The sequence below is a fragment of the Chiloscyllium plagiosum genome, unplaced genomic scaffold (assembly GCF_037043375.1).
Source record: "Chiloscyllium plagiosum isolate Xiang-an unplaced genomic scaffold, Cpla_swu_hap1 HiC_scaffold_8, whole genome shotgun sequence".
Lineage (NCBI taxonomy): Eukaryota > Metazoa > Chordata > Chondrichthyes > Orectolobiformes > Hemiscylliidae > Chiloscyllium > Chiloscyllium plagiosum.
The window spans coordinates 97,448,940-97,471,911 of NW_028270146.1; the positions used below are offsets into that span (position 1 = coordinate 97,448,940).

At 43.3% G+C, this 22,972-nt stretch overlaps 2 protein-coding genes across 3 annotated transcripts in view; one reads left to right on the forward strand and one right to left on the reverse strand.

Annotated features, from left to right (window-relative positions):
* The window catches only part of dnajc17 (DnaJ (Hsp40) homolog, subfamily C, member 17), a 164,537-nt gene that overhangs the window by 19,017 nt on the left and 122,548 nt on the right, over positions 1 to 22,972 (reverse strand). The window lies entirely within an intron of this gene.
* Positions 9,234 to 22,421, forward strand: LOC122553847 (cdc42 effector protein 2). 2 transcript variants are annotated; one of them, XM_043698257.2, is made up of 2 exons: positions 9,234 to 9,583; positions 21,288 to 22,421. In XM_043698257.2, exon 2 carries the CDS (start codon positions 21,393 to 21,395, stop codon positions 21,969 to 21,971), a length of 579 nt encoding a protein of 192 aa, XP_043554192.1. In that variant the 5' UTR covers positions 9,234 to 9,583; positions 21,288 to 21,392; the 3' UTR covers positions 21,972 to 22,421. The 2 variants fall into 2 exon arrangements, with proteins under 2 accessions (XP_043554192.1, XP_043554194.1); XM_043698259.2 differs by lacking the exon at positions 9,234 to 9,583 and adding an exon at positions 13,995 to 14,115.

The following is a 22,972-nucleotide window of genomic DNA, read 5'->3' on the forward strand; positions in this document are numbered from 1 at the left end:
GGTTAGATAGGTTGGACAGTGAGAGTCTTTTTCCCAGGATGGTGATGGCTAGCACGAGGGGACATAGCTTCAATTTGAGGGGTGATAAATATAGGACAGATGTCAGAAGTAATTTTTTTTACTCAGAGTAGTAGGGGTATGGAATGGCTTGTCCTCAACAGGTGTAGACTCACCAACTTTATGGGCATTCAAATGGTCATAAGATAGGCATATGGACCAGAATGGAACAGTGTAGATCGGATAGGCTTCAGATTGGTTTCACAGGGTGACGCAACATCTCGGCCAGAAGTGCCTGTACTGAGCGGTAATGCTCGATGTTGTATAAAATAGACCCAAGGGGCAACATTTTCACACAGAGGGTGGTGTGTGTATGGAATGAGCTGCCAGAGGAAGTGGTGGAGGCTGTTACAATTACAGCATTTATAAGGCATTTGGATGGGTATGTGAATAGGAAGGGTTTAAAGGGATATGGGCCAAGTGCTGGCAAATGGGACTAGATGAGGTTGGCATGGACGAGTCGGTCGGAAGGGTTTGTTCCCATGCTGTACATCTCTATGACTCTATTTGCAATGTCAAGACACACAAGACTATGGACCAAGGTCTGAAAAATGGGATTAAAATAGTTAGATGCTTATTTTTGAAGGGGCCTTTTACCGTACTGTAGATTTCTATGACTGTTTTAAGATAGAAGAGGAGTGTCCTCCATGTTAAAAATGACCTAAATATAAAGTGTAATTATCTGTATAAACAATTTTACACCAATAAGAACAGAATGCTGTGTTGCTAAACATAGAATTTATTACACAAGGAATTAGCAAGTACAGCTCAATAATAGTCATTTGATCCCACTTTTGAAATTGAGTGCCAGGTCAAACTTTAAGGCTCAAGGCCCTCTCTTTTTGCCAAGCTTTGAAGGCCATGCTTTCACAAAAAAAAAACGATAAACGCCAGACAGTGTTGGACATTGAGCAGTAATCAAGAAAATGAATGATTACGCAATTGGCAAAACTCTCCTGCCCACAGTTAACCCACTGCAAAGAATGACACGGTCTCAAATCGCATCGGACAGACAAACTGGAGCTCTCCCTTATTTAGACATCCTCCCCCACCATCCCACCTGCAACCCTTTCTTTCCCAGATTTGTGCAATCATATGGTTGACAGTCTCCAAAATATCGCAGAAAATAATATCTAATGCCTATAAACTTCAGCATCGCATTTAAGTGTGCTAGGTTGCTTTGTTCAGTACCACTCCATATATTCCAGCAGATTATTTTTATTTAACACTCCAAACAATATGAAAGTGTATGTACAAACTTGACTTGAATCAGAGGGATTGAATCAGTATTCTCACTGGAAAAAGACAATGTTGTTGAAGAAAATATTAAGAAATAGGCTACGAGACCAGATGGGATTGAGGTTTCACAAAGAGGAGGTGTTAGAAATTCTGGAAAGTGTGAAAATAGCTAAGTCCCCTGGGTTGGATGGGATTTATCCTAAGATTCTCTGGGAAGCCAGGGAGGAGATTGCCGAGCCTTTAGCTTTGATCTTTATGTCGTCATAGTCTACAGGAATAGTGCCAGAAGACTGGAGGATAGCAAATGTTGTTCCCCTTGTTCAAGAAGGGGATTAGGGTCAATCCTGGTAATTACAGACCTGTGAGCCTTACTTCAGTTGTGGGTAAAGTGTTGGAAAAGTTTATAAGAGATAAGATTTATATTAATCTCAAAAATAAGAAGTTGATTAGGGATAGTCAACATGGTTTTCTGAAGGGTAGGTCTTGCCTCACAAACCTTATTGAGTTCTTTGAGAAGGTGACCAAACAGATGGATGAAGGTAAAGCTGTTGATGGAGTGTATATGGATTTCAGTAAGGCATTTGGTAAGGTTTCCCATGGTAGATTACTGCACAAAATACGGAGGCATGGGATTGAGGGCGATTTAGCAGTTTGGATCAGAGATTGGCTAGCTGAAAGAAGACAGAGAGTGGTGGTTGATTGGAAATGTTCATCCTGGAGTTCAGTTACTAGTGGTGTATCACAAGGATCTGTTGTTTGTCATTTTTATAAACAACCTGGATGAGACATAGAAGGATGTGTTAATAAATTTGCAGATGGCACTAAGCTTGGTAAAGTTGTGGATATTGCCGAAAGTTGGCGTAGGTTAGAGGGACACAGATAAGCAGCAGAGCTGGGCTGAGAATTGGCAAATGGAATTTAATGCAGAAAAGTGTGAGATGATTCACATTGGAAATAGTAACAGGAATACAGAGTACTGGACTATGGTAAGATTCTTGGTAGTGTAGATAAACAGAGAAATCTCGGTGTCCATGTACATAGATCCGTCAAGGTTGCCACCCAGGTTGAGAGGGCTGTTAAGAAGGCATACGGTGTGTTAGCTTTTATTCGTAGAGGGATTGAGTTTCGGAACCATAAGGTCATGCTGCAGCTGTACAAAGCTCTGGCGTGGCATCACTTGGGAGTATTGGGTGCAGTTCAGGTCACCGCATTATAGGAAGGATGTGGAAGCTTTGGAAAGGGTTCAGAGATTTACTAGGATGTTGCCTGGTATGGAGGGAAGGTCTTACAAGGAAAGGTTGAGCAACTTGAGGCTGTTTTTGTTACAGAGAAGGTTGAGTGATGAGTTAATTGAGACGTCTAAGATAATCAGAGGGTTAGGTAGGGTGGACAGTGAGTCTTTTTCTTAGGATGGTGATGGTGAGCATGAGGGGGCATAGCTTCAAATTGAAGGGTGATAGATATAGGACAGATGTCACAGGTAGTTTCTTTACTCAGAGCAGTAGGGAATTGAAACTCACTCTAGATTAGAGTGGTGCTGGAAAAGCACAGCAGGTCAGGCAGCATCCGAGGAGCAGGAAAATGGACGAGAATGGAATAGTGTAGGTTGGATGGGCTCCAGATTGGTTTCACAGGTCAATGCAACATCAAGGGCCGAAGGGCCTGTACTGCACTGTAATGTTCTATAGGGAATGTGAAGTACAAGAACACAATAATGTAAGGAGGAAAGGAAAGGAGAGTACAGGGAGAACTAGCCATTTGGATACAGAACTGGCTCAAAGGTAGAAGACAGAGGGTGGTGGAGGAGAGTTTTCAGACTGGAGGCCTGTGACCAGTGGAGTGCCATAAGGATTGGTGCTGGGTCCACTACGTTTCATCATTTATATAAATGATTTGGATATGAACGTAGGAGGTATAGTTCATAGGTTTGCAGATGACACCAAAAGCGAAGCAGGTTACCTAAGAGTACAACAGGATCTTGATTAGATGGGCCAATGGGGTGAGAAGTGGCAGATGGAGTTTAATTTAGATAGATGAGATGCTGTGTTTTGGGAAAGCAAATCTTGGCAGGTCTTATCCACTTAATGGTAAAGTCCTAGGGAGCAATACTGAACAAAGAGACCTTGGCGTGCAGGTTCATATCTCCTTGAAAGTAGACTCGCAGATAGATAGGACAGTGAAGGTGGCATTTGGTACGCTTTCCTTTATTGGTCAGAGCACTTCACTGGTGAGCCTGTGAAATTTTGTGCCACCGTAAGTAGCTGAGGCTGAAGTGCTGAACGCTTTCATGATGGAACTAGATATAGTTCTGAGGGCGAATGGGATCAAAGGGTATGGGAAGAAGGCAGGAACAAGATACTGAGTATAATGATCAGCTATGATCATATTGAGGGAATAATGAAACAGGCTCAAAGAAAGTAGGACCATTCAATCCTATCTTTCTAAATGTTCATTTGGCTCTGATGAAGCTTAATTTTTTTTAAATAATGGTCTTAAAGCAGATTAAGGTCGGTAAGGACCTAGAAACGATCATTATCACAAAAGTGTTGGGCAAACTAATGGAGATAAAGATAGACAAGATGCCTGCTTCTGATGGAATGCATCCCAGTGTACTAAAAGAGATGGTGAGAGAAATAGCAAATGCACTCAATAATTTTCCAAAATTCGCTGGATACTGGGGCAGTTCCAGCAGATTGGAAAACAGCAAATGTGATGCCAGTGTTTAAAAAGAAAGGTAGACAAAAGATGGGAAATTATCGGCAGATTAGCTTAACTTCTGTAGTGGGAAAATTGCTTGAATTTATCAATAACAAAGAAATAGCTCGACATCTGGATAGAAATTGTCTCAATGGATGGACGCAGCAGGTCTGAAAGGCAGGTCATGTTTAACCAATTTACTGGAATTTGATGAAGAAATTACAAGCGCAGTGGACAATGCAGACCCAGTAGATGTGGTCTATCTAGATTTCTAAAAGGCATACAACAAAGTGCCGCACAAAGGGCTGATTCATAAGATAACGCAAGGCATTACAGGCCATCTATTAGCATAGACAGAGAATTGGTTAACTAACAGGAAGAAAAGAGTGGGGATAAATGAGTGCTTTTCTGGTTGGCGATCTGGTGTGCCTCAGGGCTTAGTGCTGGGACCGCAATTATTTACAATTTACATCCATGATTTGGAGTTGGGGACCACGTGTGGTGTGTCAAAGTTTGCAGATGACACTAAGATGAGTGGCAGAGCAAAGTGTGCAGAGGACTGTGAAAGTTTCCAGAGGTGTATAGATATTTTAAGTGAGTTGGCGAAGATCTGGCAGGTGGAGTAAATGTTGAGTCATGTGAAGTCATCCTTTTTGGTAAGAATAACAGCAAAAAGGACTATTATTTGAAAGGTAAAATATTGCAGCATGCTGCTGTGCAGAGGGTCCTGGATGTCCTTGTGCATGAATCATAGAAGGTTGGTCTGCTGGTGCAACAGCTAATTGAGTAGGCAAATGGAATTTTGTCCTTCATTGCTAAAGGGATTGAGTTTAAAAGCAGGGAGGTTATATTGCAGTTGTACAAGGTGCTGGTGAAGCCACACCTGAAGTACTGAGTGCAGTTTTGGTCTCCCTTCTTAAGAAAGAATACGCTGGCACTGGAGGGGTTCACTAGGTTAATTCCGGAGTTGAGGGTGGGGGGGGGGGGTCTATGAGGAGAGACTGAGTAGACTGGGATTGCATTCATTGGAATTTAGAAGAATGAGGAGGGATCTTAGATAAACATAAAATCATGCATGGAATATATAGAGTAGAAGCAGAGAGGATGTTTCCATTGGTGGGTGAAACAAGGATAAGAGGGCATAGCCTCAAAATTAGGGGGAGTAGATTTAGAACTGAATTGAGAAGGAACTACTTCACCCCGAGGGTTGAGAATCTGTGGAATCCCCAGCCCAGTGAAGTGTATAAGGCTTCCTCAGTGAATGTTTTTAAGGCTAAGATAGACAATTTTTGAACAGTAAAGGATTTAAGGGTTATGGTGAGAGGATGATAAAGTGGAGATGAGGCCATGAAAAGATTAGCCATGTTCTTATTGAATGGCAGAGCGGACTTGAAGGGCCAGATGGCCTACTCCTGCTCCTCGTTCTATTGTTCTAAAGCAAGCCAAGATGGAAATAGTTTAAATAGCTACAACAACTGACTATGATGGTGGTAACATTCCTTTGTGTTATCTCAACCTCCCCTTCAACCAGCAGTTCAAAAGTATTTCAACTTACAATTGTTTAATGGATGGGATGTTTTGGGGCCACTGCAACTTTGGTCATTATTTGCATATGGAATTTGAACTCTTCCCTGAGGAATTAACCAATAATTTGCTAACAGAATTTGGGGCATTTATGATTTGGAGTACACCACTGAATACAAACAGATGACCTGTTACTGGGCTGTGGCCCTACCCAACATTATGGATCTACAATAACTATCAAATGCAAAGCTGTAAATAAACCAAATAACATTTGGAAGTGCAGTTGTACTGTGAAAGCTGTTTGGGAGAACACGGTTAACAGAAGGAAAGGTATCATATACATCAACCTTTGAAGCATACATAACCTTTAGTAGCCCCCATGACTTATCCACGTGTGGAGTTCTACTTACACACAGTTGGCAGTCAGAAAGTATAACAAGTAAGACAGCATAGCACTTTAGTTACATAGAAGTGACTGCACAAAAAACAGGGCATATGGTGCAAATTATTTATACCAACAGTTATGACTCTCCTCCCATTAATAAAGGGTTCATGGATGGGAGGACAGTCATCAATCAACCTTCCTGCTGATTATGTAAGGCACCAGGGGATCTGTTGTTCTATAAAGCTTAACACTACTCTGCACAATCCTTTTTTTAAATTTAATAGGCCTTTGGGCAAAATTGCAAAGTCTGTGTCAATTGACCAAAGGTAGACTGAGTTGCTGAATTACGGTCAAATGAGTTATGGATCAAATATTTATTAAGTATCTACTTTTAAAAATCTGCAGTATTAACAAAAATCCTGATCCATGATGTATTCAAACCACATTCTGGGGTTGACTATATTTCCTTTCAATACGAGTGCCTGGGGTTGCATCCTTGATGAACTGTTCACCATCACTAAAGCTTACACAGAAAACAAACATGTTTGCAATCAGCACCCCTGCAGAGGATCAAAGTTCCTGACCATTAGTTGGCTTCAGTCATGTATTATGTAAGAATATCTGGAATGTTCGTTTTTGTTTGGGCCCAAAGCAGTTCCATAATTGGCTCTGCTTAAACTAACAATACTGATTGTTCCTGATATACGGACGTTGGGCACTCAGTAGCCCAACATCTATCTGCACACCAGCATTACTGCACATGCCACCTGATTCAACAATTTCCTCAAACAAACGTATTAACCCATTGATTACTGTTACAACCTAAGACTTTCCATAGCTCAGCTACTTTTGTTTCTATCTATCTCACCTAGGGAGAGACTGAAATGAATAGTAAAGCGAGTTAGTAAATCTAGTTAAAAAAACATGAAAACTAATGAATTCTGCAGAACTAAAACACCTTGAAATAAAAGCTAAAGGTTAATTTATACCTACTCACCCTCCTCTAGTCACCCATATTCCCTGCTACTTTCCTACTGTCTATTCTGGGATGAAAGTGTCTGTTTTCGTGTTGTATAAATTTATGATTACAGTGACTTTATCCTTTATATGACACCAAACCTCCCACAAAAGGAAGCAGTTAGTTAGATGGGAAAAGGCTTGGTCAAAGACTTTTAAGGAGCATTTTAAAAGAGTCCTGGGTTCATGGTCATTATTCAGGTTACTTGAGCCTACCAAGGCTGGGGGTGAGAATGCCCTCTTCCCATCACACCAGTTGTGGGTGCCCATGATTCTGTCTCGCCGTACAGACTAACTACACTGTGTCCCCGGCAGGAAGTCGGCAGAGAATATCAGCCTGTAAATCCTTTCGCCATTTCACATCCTCCAAAGGTCTGTGTGGAGTTTGCACACTCTCCGTGTCTGCATGGGTTTCCTCCGGTTGTTCCGGTTTCCTCTCACAGTCCAAAGATGTGCAGATTAGGTCAATTGGCCATGCTAAACTGCCCCTAGTATTAGCTGCATTAGTCAGACGGGAATGGAACTGGGTGGATTACTCTTCAGAGGGTCGGTGTGCACTTGTTGGGCCAAACAGCCTGTTTCCATACTGTAGGGAATCTAATCTAATCTAATTTCAAAACCAAGCTCAGAAACCTTTCCTTGTCAACATTAAGGATAGCTGGTAATAGTCCAAAACACATAACTTGTTCCATAGACTGGGAGGCAACATCATTATGCTTTGCGATTACATTACACATCCTTACATTGAGACTGATACTTCAATGACATCCTTGCCATATTTAGGGGGACTGAAAAAAAAAATCCCAAGCAGGGGTCAAAATACAAAGGTGGGCAGAAGTGCAAACAAATTCAAATGTCCATAAAACAGTCCAAACAAAATCAATGCTGGGGCAAGAAATGAGAAATAGGTTGCTTTGGCATGTGCTGTCTTACATATGGCTCCTGCATTGCCCTATCAGGTTGCACACTGAAACACGCAACCATCACTGGTACTGGGGAAATAAAGCACAGTTCTGACTGTGACTGTGAAGCTATCCAAACAGATGGTTTCCCCTTTCCAGCTCTCATACTCCCCTGCTCAGACAATCTGTAAATGGGGAAACCACAAGGCTAGGAGGGACAGAACTTGTGACTGAAAGAGTGGCTATTCAGGCCAGTCCTGTTGTGCCAATACTAATCACATCGAGAAGAGGCATAGTAGGAGGTAAAATCAAAATATTTTTAAGAAAGGAGGAATGTGGCAGCCATAAAACCCAATATCAAGGCTGCAGGTGCTGCCACACAGCCCACCTAATGGGGCTCTCAGCTGACCTTTCTCCTTCTCATAACGGTAGAGCTTGTACAAGTTGGCAGGATGCTGTTTTGAAGGTGGCAGGAAATGGAGAAAATGTGCAGAAGGACTTGTTAATGGGACTTGTTATCTGGTGCCATTCGGGATCTGATGGTTAGCTTGGTGCTGCAGAATTAAATTTCTGTGGATTGCCCTCATTGTCCCACCGTGACGTGCTCTTCGGCAGGGTCTAGGGTTCACGTGGTGTCCTAGCTAACATTACCCTCTTCCCCACCCCCCCCCTCCCCCACCCCCCACCCCACTTTGGATATTTGGAGTTGTATCTACACAGCTGTGTGCAAAGTTTGGATCTACATGATTAGGGGCACGCTCTGTGTTTGTATCTACACATTAACTCGGTTTCTCTCTGCACAGATGCTGGTAGACATGCTAAGTTTCTCCAACATTCTCTGCATTTATTTCAGATTTCCAGCATCTACAATATTTTGCTTTTACGTGGTACCTACATGGCTGTGAATAGTGAGTCCAGGTTTGACTTTTAATCAGCCCATCAATTTGCCTCAAAGGCCAAGTATTGCAGACGATGGATATCTTTAAGCAGAAATGCTGGAAACACTCAGCTCATGCTGTATTGGAAACCTCGTACTCTGGTGTCTGGTTTTGGAGGCTTTCACACACCCAATGCATCTGTACCTCTCACACCAATCTGTGTGTACCTCAGGCCAATCTGCTCAATGATTCAACACTGCTTGATTGAATGAATGGAGTTAAACCAGCTGTCAGCAAAATAAAATGCTCCGCAATCAGTTGGTCCTGAGGTAGAAAGTGCTATTTGTCAGTGCATGAAGAGTTAAGTAGAGAGAATCATTTTAATTAGATTGACAATGTTTTAGTCAATGGGGCTTTACTTTCACAGACAATTCCTTTGTTCCTAAATGATAGCATTTTTTTTCCTCAGAGAGTCCAAGCAGTGAAATGTATGGTGTGGACTGCAGCAGTGTGAAAAGTTAATCATTGTCAGAGCTACGCCAATCAGCTTTGGGTGGATCTGATATGATTCACATGTCTCTGTGCAACTTCCTGATCAGATACACGCTCAGGTGTAAAACCGGTTTTCACAATACTGGTTTTCCTTCTTTCTGTTTCTTCAGAAACCAGGCAGTGATGCCTATTGATTCAGAACAACACCCCCTCACCACAAGATTATAAGTTAAAACCCTGGAGTTGTAGCTGTAGTCAGAAAAAAGGAGAGTCAGGCACTTAGAACAAGACGATGTCTGGTTCACTAAAGCAGTGAATTGGGAGTATTGGTCTCAAGTAACAGCAACATTCACCTTGACAGAACACAAACACAGAATCAACACTGAAATCAGGTTAGTAATTATACGGATTTTAATATATTTCCATTTGTTTTCTTCGCATTTTGTTGGCACAGTTCAGTGTTTACCTAATGATATTATCGTACAAGTGACATTTTTCTGACTGATTTTTCAATACAGAGCTAGTCCACTTCAATTTCCTGTAGCCAGTAAGTCCAAATAGCTTCACTTACACCTGAACTGCTCAACTTCATGTATTTGCACAGCCACTAAAAAAAATCACATCCCTGCGACATAACTGAGTATTCAGTTGCTGCTCAGTGGGTGAAAACTTTCACAAGGTATGAATTGGGAATAACAGTCAACAGCATTACTTTGTCTGATCAAACTTCGACTGTGCCTGAGAACATTCTACATATATTCTGCAATAGGGTGATCTTCTGGCAGTGCGAGTGGTGTGAGCCATTACAGAAGAAGAAGAATTAGGAGTATCACACATCAACCTAATCTCAACCCTCAATGCTGCTTTCAATTTCCAAGCCGGATAACTGACAACATAGGGCCATTTAATGATTCAATGACGACTTAACGGTGCAATTCAACACCTAAAATTTGCAAGGATGAGTGGTTGCTTGAATAGATGTTGTGCATATGAGGTAACGTCAACACAACAAGCATTACATAAAACATTTAACATTGGAAAATATTCCAAGGTGCTGGTCAAGGGTGTAAACAGACAGAAATTAACACCATATCATAAAGGAGCTATTACAAGTTAAAAAGGATCTGTTTGAATGGATGACTAAAAACCTGGTTAAGAGGCGTGCTTTTCAGGGGGATGTAAAGGAAAGCATGAGTGACACAGTCTTAGGGAGTAAATTTAATTTGCTGGAGCCCATGTGGCTGAAGATGTAGTTATCAGTGGTGGGGCAGTTGGATTAGGGGCCGCAGGAGAGGTCAGATTTAGAGGCAGAGGTAGGAAAAGGCAGGACCATGGAGAAATTTAAAACTGAGGTACTGCCAGGCCAACAGCCAGTGTGGGTCATCAAGTACAAACGTGATGGGCTAACTTTATGGTGCCAAGTTTTATAGGTGGCTGGGTTTCAGATGGGCTCAAGTTTTCACAAGTTGCAAGATCACTATGAGGGCACTGGATTCGGTAAAGAAATGCACGTACAAGTGAGGGTTTCATCGGCAGCTAAGCTGGGCTAAGGCAGGAGCAGAAGTATTTGATTGAAGGAAATTGCGGCACTTTCAGCACAAGATGTCAGATAAGCAGCATGACAAACCCAGAGAAGCCAATGGGCGATGGTGTTGGTGGTAAGGCAGAACCTGATGTGAAACCTGATGTCATGACTTCCGATAACATCATTGAGAGGAGGACGGAAATTGATGAGAAACAGAAGGGTCAAGGAGAATCCATATTGTACACCATAGGTAATCCTCTGGGAGTTAAACAGAGGAATGAAATGCAAACAGATTGATACTTTTCATTAGAATGGAAAAGCCATGGTAAACCCTCATAGATTGGGTGCTGTCCAAATACACTGATTGCAGGCCCTGACTGGTAATAAACAATCAAGGAGATAATTCAGTCTCCAGCTTTCAAATGATGCTTTCTGTCTTTATTGAATTCCTGGGGTCTATATCTGGGGTTGTTAGGAAGCTCAGTTGGCTAGATAGCTAGTAGGTGGTTCAGAATAATAACAACAGAGTAGGTTCAATTCCCATTCCGGCTGAGCTGGACACAGGACTTGACCCCTCAGCCTAGGAGTTGAAATATATGGAAAACCATAATGAATAAAAAGCATCAAGAAAACAGCTTAGGTGAAACATCAGCAGACAATGAGACAATTTAGGTAGAGCACACATGAATGAATGTTCATAACAATATTGGAAACTGAATGCTCAGTATTGGGAGGATAGGTACACTGAGAAAACTCAACACCATTTGGGACTATCAGAGCAACTGACTTCAACAAGAGATGCATTTATATCGGAAATCTCTCAACCTCAGGACATCAGAAAGAGCTTTATAGACAATGAAGTGTTTTGGAGGGTTGGAGTTACTGATGTAATGTAAAAAAACAAAGTAAATAATTTATCTGCAGCAAGCTCCCACAAATGGCAGTGCAGTCAATAACCGATAATCAAAGTTTTGGTGGCGTAAGGGATAAAGCTTAGCCAGAACACCAGTCATTACCACTGCCACCCTGCTTTAAAATGGTGCCATGAGATCTGATGCATCCACTTTAGGGAAATTGGACTCAATGCCTCGAAGGAAAGGTAAGGTATCTCCAAACAATTCACACTCCCCCAGTATTGCATTGGAATGTTAGCCTAGTTTTCTTTTGCCACACAAATGGAATGGAATCCAAGATCTCCTGATTCAGTGCGTTACCCACTGAACCACAGTTCCTGTAATTGTTATCTACCTTCTTCACTCACAGTGTACTATGTGCACCAAACCCCTTGGTACAATCTGCATACAAGATGTTGCACAAAAACTCAAAGGTTACTTCAACTACCTTTGTAACCACTACAACACAAAAGCTGCGTCAGGATCAGCAAAGACATGGAAACACCAACACCTCCAAGGCAAACACAATACTGGCTTGGATATATAATATAACTCAACCAGTAGCATTGATTCAATTTCTGCCAGCACTGCTCACATCTTGAGAAAGGGGAATAATTTTGTAATTACACCCTCTAAGCTGTGTTGTGGATCTATAACTTGTAAAGGCTGCAATTATAATGTGACACCTTAATACAGGTAGTTCCTGATATAAACGTGGATATAGGAATTTATAACAGAGAAAGCTGACAGATCAGTTTCAATATATTATGGATATATCCTGGTAATTACATTGTATACATACATTGACTCAACTACGCTGGCTTTGTCAGGCTCTCCACTTCTATTTCTTCAGTTTCCATCTGACTTTTTATTTGGGAAGCAATGAGTGACACAAAATGGTAAGCTTGCTTTGGATAAAGTAGTTGACAGCAGCTACGCAAGTATACAGTCTCTTGCTCTACATCTCTTTTCCCAAGGTTGTTGTACAATGCACAATAATTACACTGTTTTGTAAATATACACACGTGTTATATGGGAGGTCATAAACACAGGGGAAAGTGAGGATTGCAGATGCTGGAGATCAGAGTTGAGAGTGTGGTGCTGGAAAAGCACAGCAGGTCTGGCAGCATTTGAGGAACAGGAGAATTGACGTTTCAGGCATAGCCCTTCATCAGGAATCTGACGGTCATAAACACAGGGATGATGGCTAAGGTGGCATAGGACAGAGATAGAAGAGCATTGGGTTAGCACAGCTTAATGAAAAGTAGACAATGGATGCCCTTCAAACAGTTGAGTCTGGATGTGACAGAAACATAGATGATAGGCTATATTTTGTTTTAACAAACTCAAGGGAAGAAGGGCCCTGAAGTAATTGATAACATTGATCAAGAGCCAAGTATCAGTGCCAGGACTGGAACTATTTACAATATATATTAATGACCTGGAGGAAAGAAGTGAATGCATTGTATCCAAATTTGCAGATGACAAAAATAGGTGGAAAGGCATTTTGTGAGGGGAATATGAATAGTTTACAGAATGAGGTTAGGTAACTGGGCAAAAAACAGGCAAATTAGTATAATGTGGGAAAATGTGAAGTTGTTCATTTTGAAGGAAGAACCAAAATACAGGGTGTTATTTAAATAGAGAAAAACTTCAAAAAGCTGCAACACAAAGGGACTTGGAGATATTTTTACATGACACAGACAGTTAGCACACAAGTACAGCAGGTAATCAGATAGGCCAATGGAATGCTGGCCCTTATTTTAAAGGGTTTGGACTATAAGAGTATGCATATCTTACTGCAACTGTACAAGATGCCGGTGAGACCACATCTGGCATATTGAGAGCAGTTTTGGTCCCCTTATTTAGAAACACAGAAAACTGTGGAGTAGGCCGTTCAGCCCTTCAAGCCCACACCACCATAAGAAAAGATATTATTTCATTGGAGGGAGTTTAGAGAAGGTTCACAAGAATGATCCATGGTATTGCTGTCCTTGAATATGGGAACTGCAACTCATTTGATTATCATTCATGCACATCAGACACTACATGTTTAAGAATCTTTGACTTTGATGTTTTTGAGTTTTTTTTTGTAATTCATACTTTTTCATAAAAATTCATTTGGGAAACAGAAAACATAAAGATGTCTCAGTGAAGATATTTTTAAACAATGCTCAAAACATGCAACAGAAACAGCAGAGAAACAACTGGTTCCGGCTGCATCCAACAATCTGGTCACTGCTTTCAGAGATCTCTCCCTGAACAAGTATGATTGGAGACAGGAGCTGCATGTGACCAGTTTTATGTGCAGTGGGTTTGATAAATGGATGCAAATGATTGAGGAGTGTCCGTTATATTGATGTACGATTCGCTTACACCCAAAATAATGTGAAACTCTTTTATGTGACAGGTTTAGTTTTTGCTCAAATTACAGAACTCCCTGGATACAGTAGGAGAGAACATCTGATGTTTATTAACTCTTCAGTGCTCCCTTCTTGGAAATGTGGTCAGTTTCATCATTGTGCACTTGTGAATGTTACACCAGTACCTGTGTGTTTAAAGCTTGTGGACAGTATTTGAGGACTGTGGGTATTAAGGCTGTTATGCTTAGTTTCTGGAATAGCAACAAGACATCAAATCTTCAACAGGTAAGATTAGATTAGATTACTTACAGTGTGGAAACAGGCCCTTCGGCCCAACAAGTCCACACCGACCCGCCGAAGCATAACCCACCCAGACCCATTCTCCTACATTTACTCCTTCACCTAACACTACGGGCCAATTTAGCCAATTCACCTAACCTGCACATTTTTGGACTGTGGGAGGAAACCGGAGCACCCGGAGGAAACCTACGCAGACACAGGGAGAATATGAAAACTCCACATAGAGAGTTGCCTGAGGTGGGAATTGAACCCCGGTCTCTGGCGCTGTGAGGCAGCAGTGCTTACCACTGTGCCATCGTGCCGCCCACGGTAAATGGGAGCTACTTCAAGCACATTTTGTCCATGCCACCATTCACCCCAATACAGCACATGACACATATCAGATGACAGAATCTGCTGTCTTGTAAAGACAAGTTACTAAATTATTCCAGAAGTAAGCACTGCTTAGAAGCCCCACTGTATATGAACTGGGAGGAGACTGGAACAGTGTGTCTTCAAATCCCCACAGCACTGAATCTCAAATGGATTGGTGTGGTAAGTGCTTAGCTGAAGTCAGGAGTTCACCGCAGAAAAGGAGACTATAAACGAAGTTAGCGTTGGCCATAGTGTCTCTCGACTATTAGCATAGGCAGAAGCCTAGGAGGGAACTATTACCAGCTTTCTGCAGAGAATAGAGGAAGGACTGGTGGGTGACAGAGGAAAGCATTAAAAAAAAACATAGATATCTCTTCCCAATAGATCCCAGATACACAGCCACTTCAAATGGAGCACCCTCCAACTTGTACCTGCCTCCCGTCATTTGTGCTTTGAACAGTGGTTTAGAGGAACAGTTTGATTTTCCTCTGATCCCATGATTGCTCGGGATAGATGACGATGATTCCCAAACAGCTGAATAGCAAATAAAGCACCAGTACTGCACAGCTTCAATCTGAGAGGTCAGCACTAGCTTCAGTGCAGACTCACAGCTTCAGTATCTGCTCCTTTGTAAGTACTAAGTACCACAATCCGTTGAGCACGTAAAGTCAGCGTTTGCAGATTTGTTGGCTAGCATGGTTACTCATGTTTTTTGAATTATTCTACATAGTCTAAAGGAGATATTTGGAAGTTTGGCTTTTCTTTTCACTCTTAGTCCTTTAGTGTGAGTGACGTACTAGCAATGCGTGGGGGTGGGGTAATATTTTATTACCTGAGAAATAATGTTATTGTTGTTTCAATGTGTGCAATATTATGTTGAAGAGGAGACAAGGTCATACACGTCAAAATGGGTTTAGTTTGCTCAGCCCATTCTGTATTGCTCTCAGAGTAGCAAGTCATCTTCTGTCTCAGGTACCTCCTGGGAAGGGCTGCGGAGATTTGCAACAATTTAAGTTGCAACCAATTTACTGAAAATCAGCCCAAATGATAAATAACTTCATAACTTCAATATCCAAAATCTGCACCCCTGACGTGATCAGATCCAGTCATTCCCATTTGCACAGAAACTGACAAAGGAAACATTAGAAGCTGCTGGCAAACAGCAATGGTATCAGAGCCAGAGTATCATTCTATGCTGGGTCAACACACATGGTAGCTCAGGTAGGTAAAAACGAGGACTGCAGATGCTGGAAACCAGAGTCTGGATTAGAGTGGTGCTGGAAAAGCACAGCAGGTCAGGCAGCAGGAAAATCGACATTTCGGGCAAAAGCCCTTCATCAGGAATAGAGGCAGGGAGCCTGCAGGGTGGAGAGATAAATGAGAGAGGGGTGGGGGTGGGGAGACAGTTGCATAGAGAACGATAGGTGAATGGGGGTGGGGATGGAGGTGATAGGTCAGAGAAGAGGGTGGAGTGGAAAGGAAGATAGGCATGAGGAGAGTGCTGAGCTGGAAGGTTGGAACTGGGGTAAGGTGGGGGGTGGGGGGTGGGGAGGGGGAATGAGGAAACTGGTGAAGTCCACATTGATGAGGGTTCTACGGACCATATGTTAATCTGGTCGATACATTAAAGGGGAAGCTAGATAAACACTCGAGGGAGAAAGGATCAGAAGTTTATACTGAGAAGGTGGGATAAAGAAGAGTGGAAACAGGCTTGACTGGAGAATAAAGATTAGATTACTTACAGATTACTTACAGTGTGGAAACAGGCCCTTCGGCCCAACAAGTCCACACCGACCCGCCAAAGCGTAACCCACCCATACCCCTACATTTACCCCTTTACCTAACACTACGGGCAATTTAGCATGGCCAATTCACCTGACTTGCACATCTTTGGACTGTGGGAGGAAACCGGAGCCCCCGGAGGAAACCCACGCAGACACGGGGAGAACGTGCAAACTCCACACAGTCAGTCGCCTGAGGCGGGAATTGAACCCGGGTCTCTGGCGCTGCGAGGCAGCAGTGCTAACCACTGTGCCACCGTGCTAAACTCCAGCATGAATGTGTTTAGCTAAGAAGCCTGTTTCTCTGCTTTCCATTATGTACTTCTATGTTGTCAGCACCTAGTCTGAAATCCTAAATTCCATGGGCTGACTCCCATGTCTCGGTGAGTTGTGTAAAAGTTATCAGCAATGTCTGAAAGTGCTAGACTGCCAGTAAGTACAAGTCATTCAGAATGAGTCACACATTACAGCCCATACTGATGTCTGAGTACTATTTCCTGCCTCTCTGTTGTTCTCAGGCGATATCATCCCTGGGACAATCCATCCAAACTAACCATGCACTGAACTAACACAAGCCAGGTCAAGTTCTGAGAGTATCGGCTGTCTGATTTTGAATAAACATACTGTAATATAGTGATTAAAGGGAACAGCAAAGATTCTGAAGTGCAGAATATCCATTAACATCAGTCACATGTAAACACGCTTACCTGAACAAATATTTGTCCATGATCAAGAACAACTGAAGAAAATGCAAGAAACTTGCAGGAAATACTGCACCAAAAAAAGGAGCTGCATTAACACAGAGGAGATGAGACCCTTCATTTCAAGGGTACTACTTCCTTCATTAAGATGTCAAATGCCAGTCAGCTCATTTTCTGTTTTCATTTCATACTCTCAGCATTCAAAGTTTTAAATCATTTGACCTGTCAGACCTTAGACTTTGGCAAAATTCATCCAAATAGTACACATACCTGCTCCAAATCGAAAACTCTGCAATGTTATCACCAATAATATTCCATAAATATTAGCTACTGAGACCATGTAACAACCTGACAATCATAAGTTACAACTGAGAGCAGAAATGCACACAAACCCATACACAATGAAGGCAGTGCACACACCTTACAGAATAGATAATACAAGCCTTAATACAAGTGGGCGGCACGGTGGCACAGTGGTTAGCACTGCTGCCTCACAGCGCCAGAGACCCGGGTTCAATTCCCACCTCAGGCGACCGACTGTGTGGAGTTTGCACATTCTCCCCGTGTCTGCGTGGGTTTCCTCCGGGTGCTCCGGTTTCCTCCCACAGTCCAAAGATGTGCAGGTCAGGTGAATTGGCCATGCTAAATTGCCCGTAGTGTTAGGTAAGGGATAAATGTAGGGGTTTGGGTGGGTTGCGCTTCGGCGGGTCGGTGTGGACTTGTTGGGCCGAGGGCCTGTTTCCACACTGTAACTAATCTAATCTTGTGGGCGGCACGGTGGCACAGTGGTTAGCACTGCTGCCTCACAGCGCCAGAGACCCGGGTTCAATTCCCGCCTCAGGCGACTGACTGTGTGGAGTTTGCACGTTCTCCCAGTGTCTGCATGGGTTTCCTCCGGGTGCTCCGGTTTCCTCCCACAGTCCAAAGATGTGCAGGTCAGGTGAATTGGCCATGCTAAATTGCCCGTAGTGTTAGGTAAGGGGTAAATGTAGGGGTATGGGTGGGTTGCGCTTCGTCGGGGCAGTGTGGACTTGTTGGGCCGAAGGGCCTGTTTCCACACTGTAAGTAATCTAATCTAATCTAATCTAATCTAATCTCAAGAACTAAAAAGCAATTATTTGAACTTGAGTTCATGCCATCTCAACCTCTATGTTGGGTCCAGAGGGCAAGCAAGAAATCTCCATTAACAAAATATTTCTGACATCCTCAAGACATGCCTAAGGCTGTTTGTGAAGTGCACGAGTCAGTTTGTGAAAAGCAAGATCACAAAGTCAGCAAATTACAACTACCTGCAGTTCTATGTCTCTTTTAACATAAGGAAGAATGTCCAAAGGCGCTGTTCAGAAGAGTAATTAGACAGATATAACATATTGTAAAAAAGAGATCATTTTAGGTCGCAAAGCTTAAAAGTGTTTAGGAAAATGGGTATAGGAATGTATAAGAGGTAAGAGTTTAATCCACTCTTGGAAGAAGAGTTTATAAAGATGGAAAAAGGCAGGGCAATGGAGGGATTTAAAAACAAGGGTGAGAAATTTAAATTGGAGATATGGGGGTGTGGGAGTCCATGTAGGAAACATGAAGTGTGATAAATGAATGGAAACGGTGTAGGTTTGGACATTGCAGTGTAGGTTTGGATCAGCTGTTAATTATGAAAAATGGAAGACTGGCCAGGAAAAGGTTGGAATTGTCTTAGCTGCATTAGACAAAAGCACAAATGAAAATTTCAGTAGTAGATAGATTATAGTAGACTGAAGCTGGTGAAATTAAGTGGGTGAAAACAGCAAGGGAGGCGATGGCCTAGTGGTATTATCGCTGGACCATTAATCCAGAGATCCAAGTAATGTTCTGGGGACCCGGGTTTGAATCCCACAATGTCAGATGTGGAATGTGAATTAAGTTTAAAAAAAACTGGAATTAAGAGTTTAATGATGACCAATTGTCGGAAAAACCTATCTGGTTTGCTAATATCCTTTTCAGGGAAGGAAATCTGCCTTCCTTACCTGGTCTGGTCTACATGTAACTCCAGAGCCACAGCAATGTGGTTGACTCTTAACTGATCCCTCGGCAATTAGGGATGGGCAATAAATGCAGCCTTAGCCAGTGACATCCTGATCCCATGAATGAAGAAAAAAAATGGAGAAATTGCAGAAGTTGGAGTTGCTTTCCATTGAGCAGGAAAGATGGAAAGATGTTCAAAATCATGAACCATTTTCATGAAGTAAGCAAGTAGAAACAACTACTAGCCACAGATGGATCAGTAATTTGATGAAACAGACTTAGGGTGTTTGTGTTGTCTTTGGCTTTTTTGCCAATTTTTAAGACAGTCAGTTGGTGATGATTTGGAATACTTTGCTTAAATGTTCAATAGTTACCAGAAAAGGGAACTGGATAATTACAGAACAGCAAAATTTCCAAAGTTACAGGGAAAGAGAGAAAATGAATGATCATAACTGAACAGCTCTATTCAGGAACTGACTCAGACACAATGGACCAAATGACCTCCTGTGCTGTACAGCAATATAGAAACTATCTGACCTTTGGTAAAGTTAATGCCTTTATCTCACTTTTGAGACTTTGCTATTCTCTGTGTACATATAGAGTGCCTCTCTCAGTCTTGCAGTATAAACTTTGGCTTCATGGACAAATGAACAGTTTGATTTGATGCCACAAAACAGCTTTTGATCTCATTCAGTTTTATCGTGAAACAAAGGTCAGAGAGAGAGAAAGAGACAGAGAGAGTAGGGGGGGGGGGGGAAGGAGAGACAGAGAGAGTGGGGGGGGAAGGAGAGACAGAGAGAGTAGGGTGGAAGGAAAGACAGAGAGGGAGGGGAAGGAGAGACGGGGGGGGAAGGAGAGAAGAGAGTGGGGGGGGGAGAAGGAGAGAAGAGAGTGGGGGGGGGAGAAGGAGAGAAGAGAGTGGGGGGGGGAGAAGGAGAGAAGAGAGTGGGGGGGGAGAAGGAGAGAAGAGAGTGGGGGGGGAGAAGGAGAGAAGAGAGTGGGGGTGGGAAGAGAGAGTGGGGGTGGGAAGAGAGAGTGGGGGTGGGAAGAGAGAGTGGGGGTGGGAAGAGAGAGTGGGGGGGGAAGAGAGAGTGGGGGTGGGAAGAGAGAGTGGGGGTGGGAAGAGAGAGTGGGGTGGGAAGAGAGAGTGGGGGTGGGAAGAGAGAGTGGGGGTGGGAAGAGAGAGTGGGGGTGGGAAGAGAGAGTGGGGGTGGGAAGAGAGAGTGGGGAGGGAAGAGAGAGTGGGGGTGGGAAGAGAGAGTGAGGGGGAGAAGAGAGAGTGAGGGGGAGAAGAGAGAGTGAGGGGGAGAAGAGAGAGTGAGGGGGAGAAGAGAGAGTGAGGGGGAGAAGAGAGAGTGAGGGGGAGAAGAGAGAGTGAGGGGGAGAGAGAGAGTGAGGGGAGAGAGAGAGTGAGGGGGAGGAAGAGAGAGTGAGGGGGAGAAGGAGAGTGAGGGGGAGAAGAGAGAGTGAGGGGGAGAAGAGAGAGTGAGGGGGAGAAGAGAGAGTGAGGGGGAGAAGAGAGAGTGAGGGGGAGAAGAGAGAGTGAGGGGGAGAAGAGAGAGTGAGGGGGAGAAGAGAGAGTGAGGGGGAGAAGAGAGAGTGGGGGGGGAGAAGAGAGAGTGGGGGGGAGAAGAGAGAGTGGGGGGGGAGAAGAGAGAGTGGGGGGGGAGAAGAGAGAGTGGGGGGGGAGAAGAGAGAGTGGGGGGGGAGAAGAGAGAGTGGGGGGGGAGAGAAGAGAGAGTGGGGGGGAGAAGAGAGAGTGGGGGGGGGGAGAAGAGAGAGTGGGGGGGGAGAAGAGAGAGTGCGGGGAGAGAGAGTGGGGAGGAGAGAGAGAGTGGGGGGGGGAGAGAGAGAGAGAGTGGGGGGGAGAGAGAGAGTGGGGGGAGAGAGAGAGAGAGAGAGAGAGAGAGAGAGAGAGAGAGAGAGAGAGAGTGGGGGGGGAAGAGAGAGAGAGAGTGGGGAGAGAGAGGGGAGGGGGGGAGAGAGAGAGAGAGAGAGAGAGAGAGAGAGAGAGAGAGCGCACAAGCGAGAACGAGAAGCTGAGCGCAACTTGCAGTTCTCTGGTACAATTACCTCATTTCAGCTGAATGATTTAGTGAAGTGGAGAACAATGTTACAGGCTCAGGCCTGGGTTTGTAAGAGTATTAAGGAGTTTTAAGGATTCTCTTTTTATTCCAACAGATATGTGCCACCAGGAGCCAACTTGGCCACCAAGCTTTTCAAAACCTTCTTTGCTGTAACTAAACCTTCCAAACTACATTGGGCAAGTTGTGAGGTGATCAGAAAATGTCTATCAGAACATCCAGCCACTTCAAAACTGGGATTGCAGGAAAGAGCAAGAAGGTGAAACTACGGGACGTCTTGTCAACAGACATGATTAGCCCCCCACTTGGGGATTTTTGCCACAGATCGCATATTGGCAAGAGTGGAGAGAGCGACACATTTGGTGACATGTCTTTCCTCCAGGGACAGCATGATCTCCTGTCAACCTTAGGTACATCAAAAGACCTAGAGGGTAGGGGGCCCCCAAAACCCCCTCGTCTACACCTGAAAGAGTCTTTCAATCTGGCCCATAGTGCGTCAGTCGATACTATGCCAGCCACTATCAAACCTACAAATAATCAACCAATTGCTGACTCAACCACCCTCCACCACAACCGATCAGGGGGCTCACATGAAGAGTTAGCCGATGGTCAGAAAGCCGATGAGAATCAGCAACAAACTGAAGATTTAGAAGCACAACAGTGCCCAACTGAGACTAAAGTTTATGAGTGTCCGTCAGACTCCATGTTTTCATTTAAGATAGATTTGGGACCTTCAATATTGGAAGATATTCTCAAAGTCATGGATAATTACAGATGCTAAGACTTCACATTTTGTTAGCTGCTGAAGAATGGCAGCAAATTAGGCAGAATAATGCCAACCTTCATTCAAAGTCTAACGACACCCTAACTCATCCAGTTGTCAAAGAAAGAAAAGTTTATTATTAATGAATATTTAGTAATAAGCAAGGCGGAAAATTGTAAGTAAACCTCATACAGTATCACATTCACATGACTCCAAACATTATGACACTTATCAATTGATCTGTGATAAAAAGGGCTAAGGGGAAAATCTCACAGGAATGAGGAGTTTGTAAGAGTGATGTGCTCTCGAGGGTCATCTGCATGGCAGCTTGCAAAGGTTTTCAAACTAGCACAAGCATTTTTAGCGCACTGTGATCTATATCTGATGCTCTTTTATTTCCCATACCCTGCCATAAGGTGGCAACTCATCATTCCCGAGCATCTGGAATTTAGCAAGAGGAAGCACAAGACAGTAGACGGGAAGTTTCATTTTCCAAATTGCTCCTCCTTCCACTTTATCCCTTTGCTAATGGCAGAACAGGCATAAGAATGGGAGAGGCCCATTTAGCCCCTGTGCCTTTCCCAACTACTGACTCAGACCATGACTGATAGGTATACTAACTCCACCTACCAATCTCTGATCTTCTCAATCTTAACATTCTGTGCAACAAAAGCCTGTCAACCTGAGATTGGACCTGCAGTTTCAATGGCATTCTTTAAGATAGAAGGAGATAAGAAAGATGGAAGTTGCATATTTCCACTACCTTTGCATGAAAAAAAAGCTTCCTGACATCACCTTTGAACAACCTCGCTCTAACTTCAACTTTAGTTGTATACCTGTTCTTCTGGATTCCCCCAAACAGATTGGAAATAGACAGCTCAACTGCATCACCGTTTAATCTGGTACACTCTCAAGTCAAGCTTACACAATCTGTTCTCTAAATGTAATCCTTTTAAATCGAGCAGGGCATGTTTTGTTAAGGAAAACCAGGTTCTGTTATCTGCAGTGCACTGAAGTAG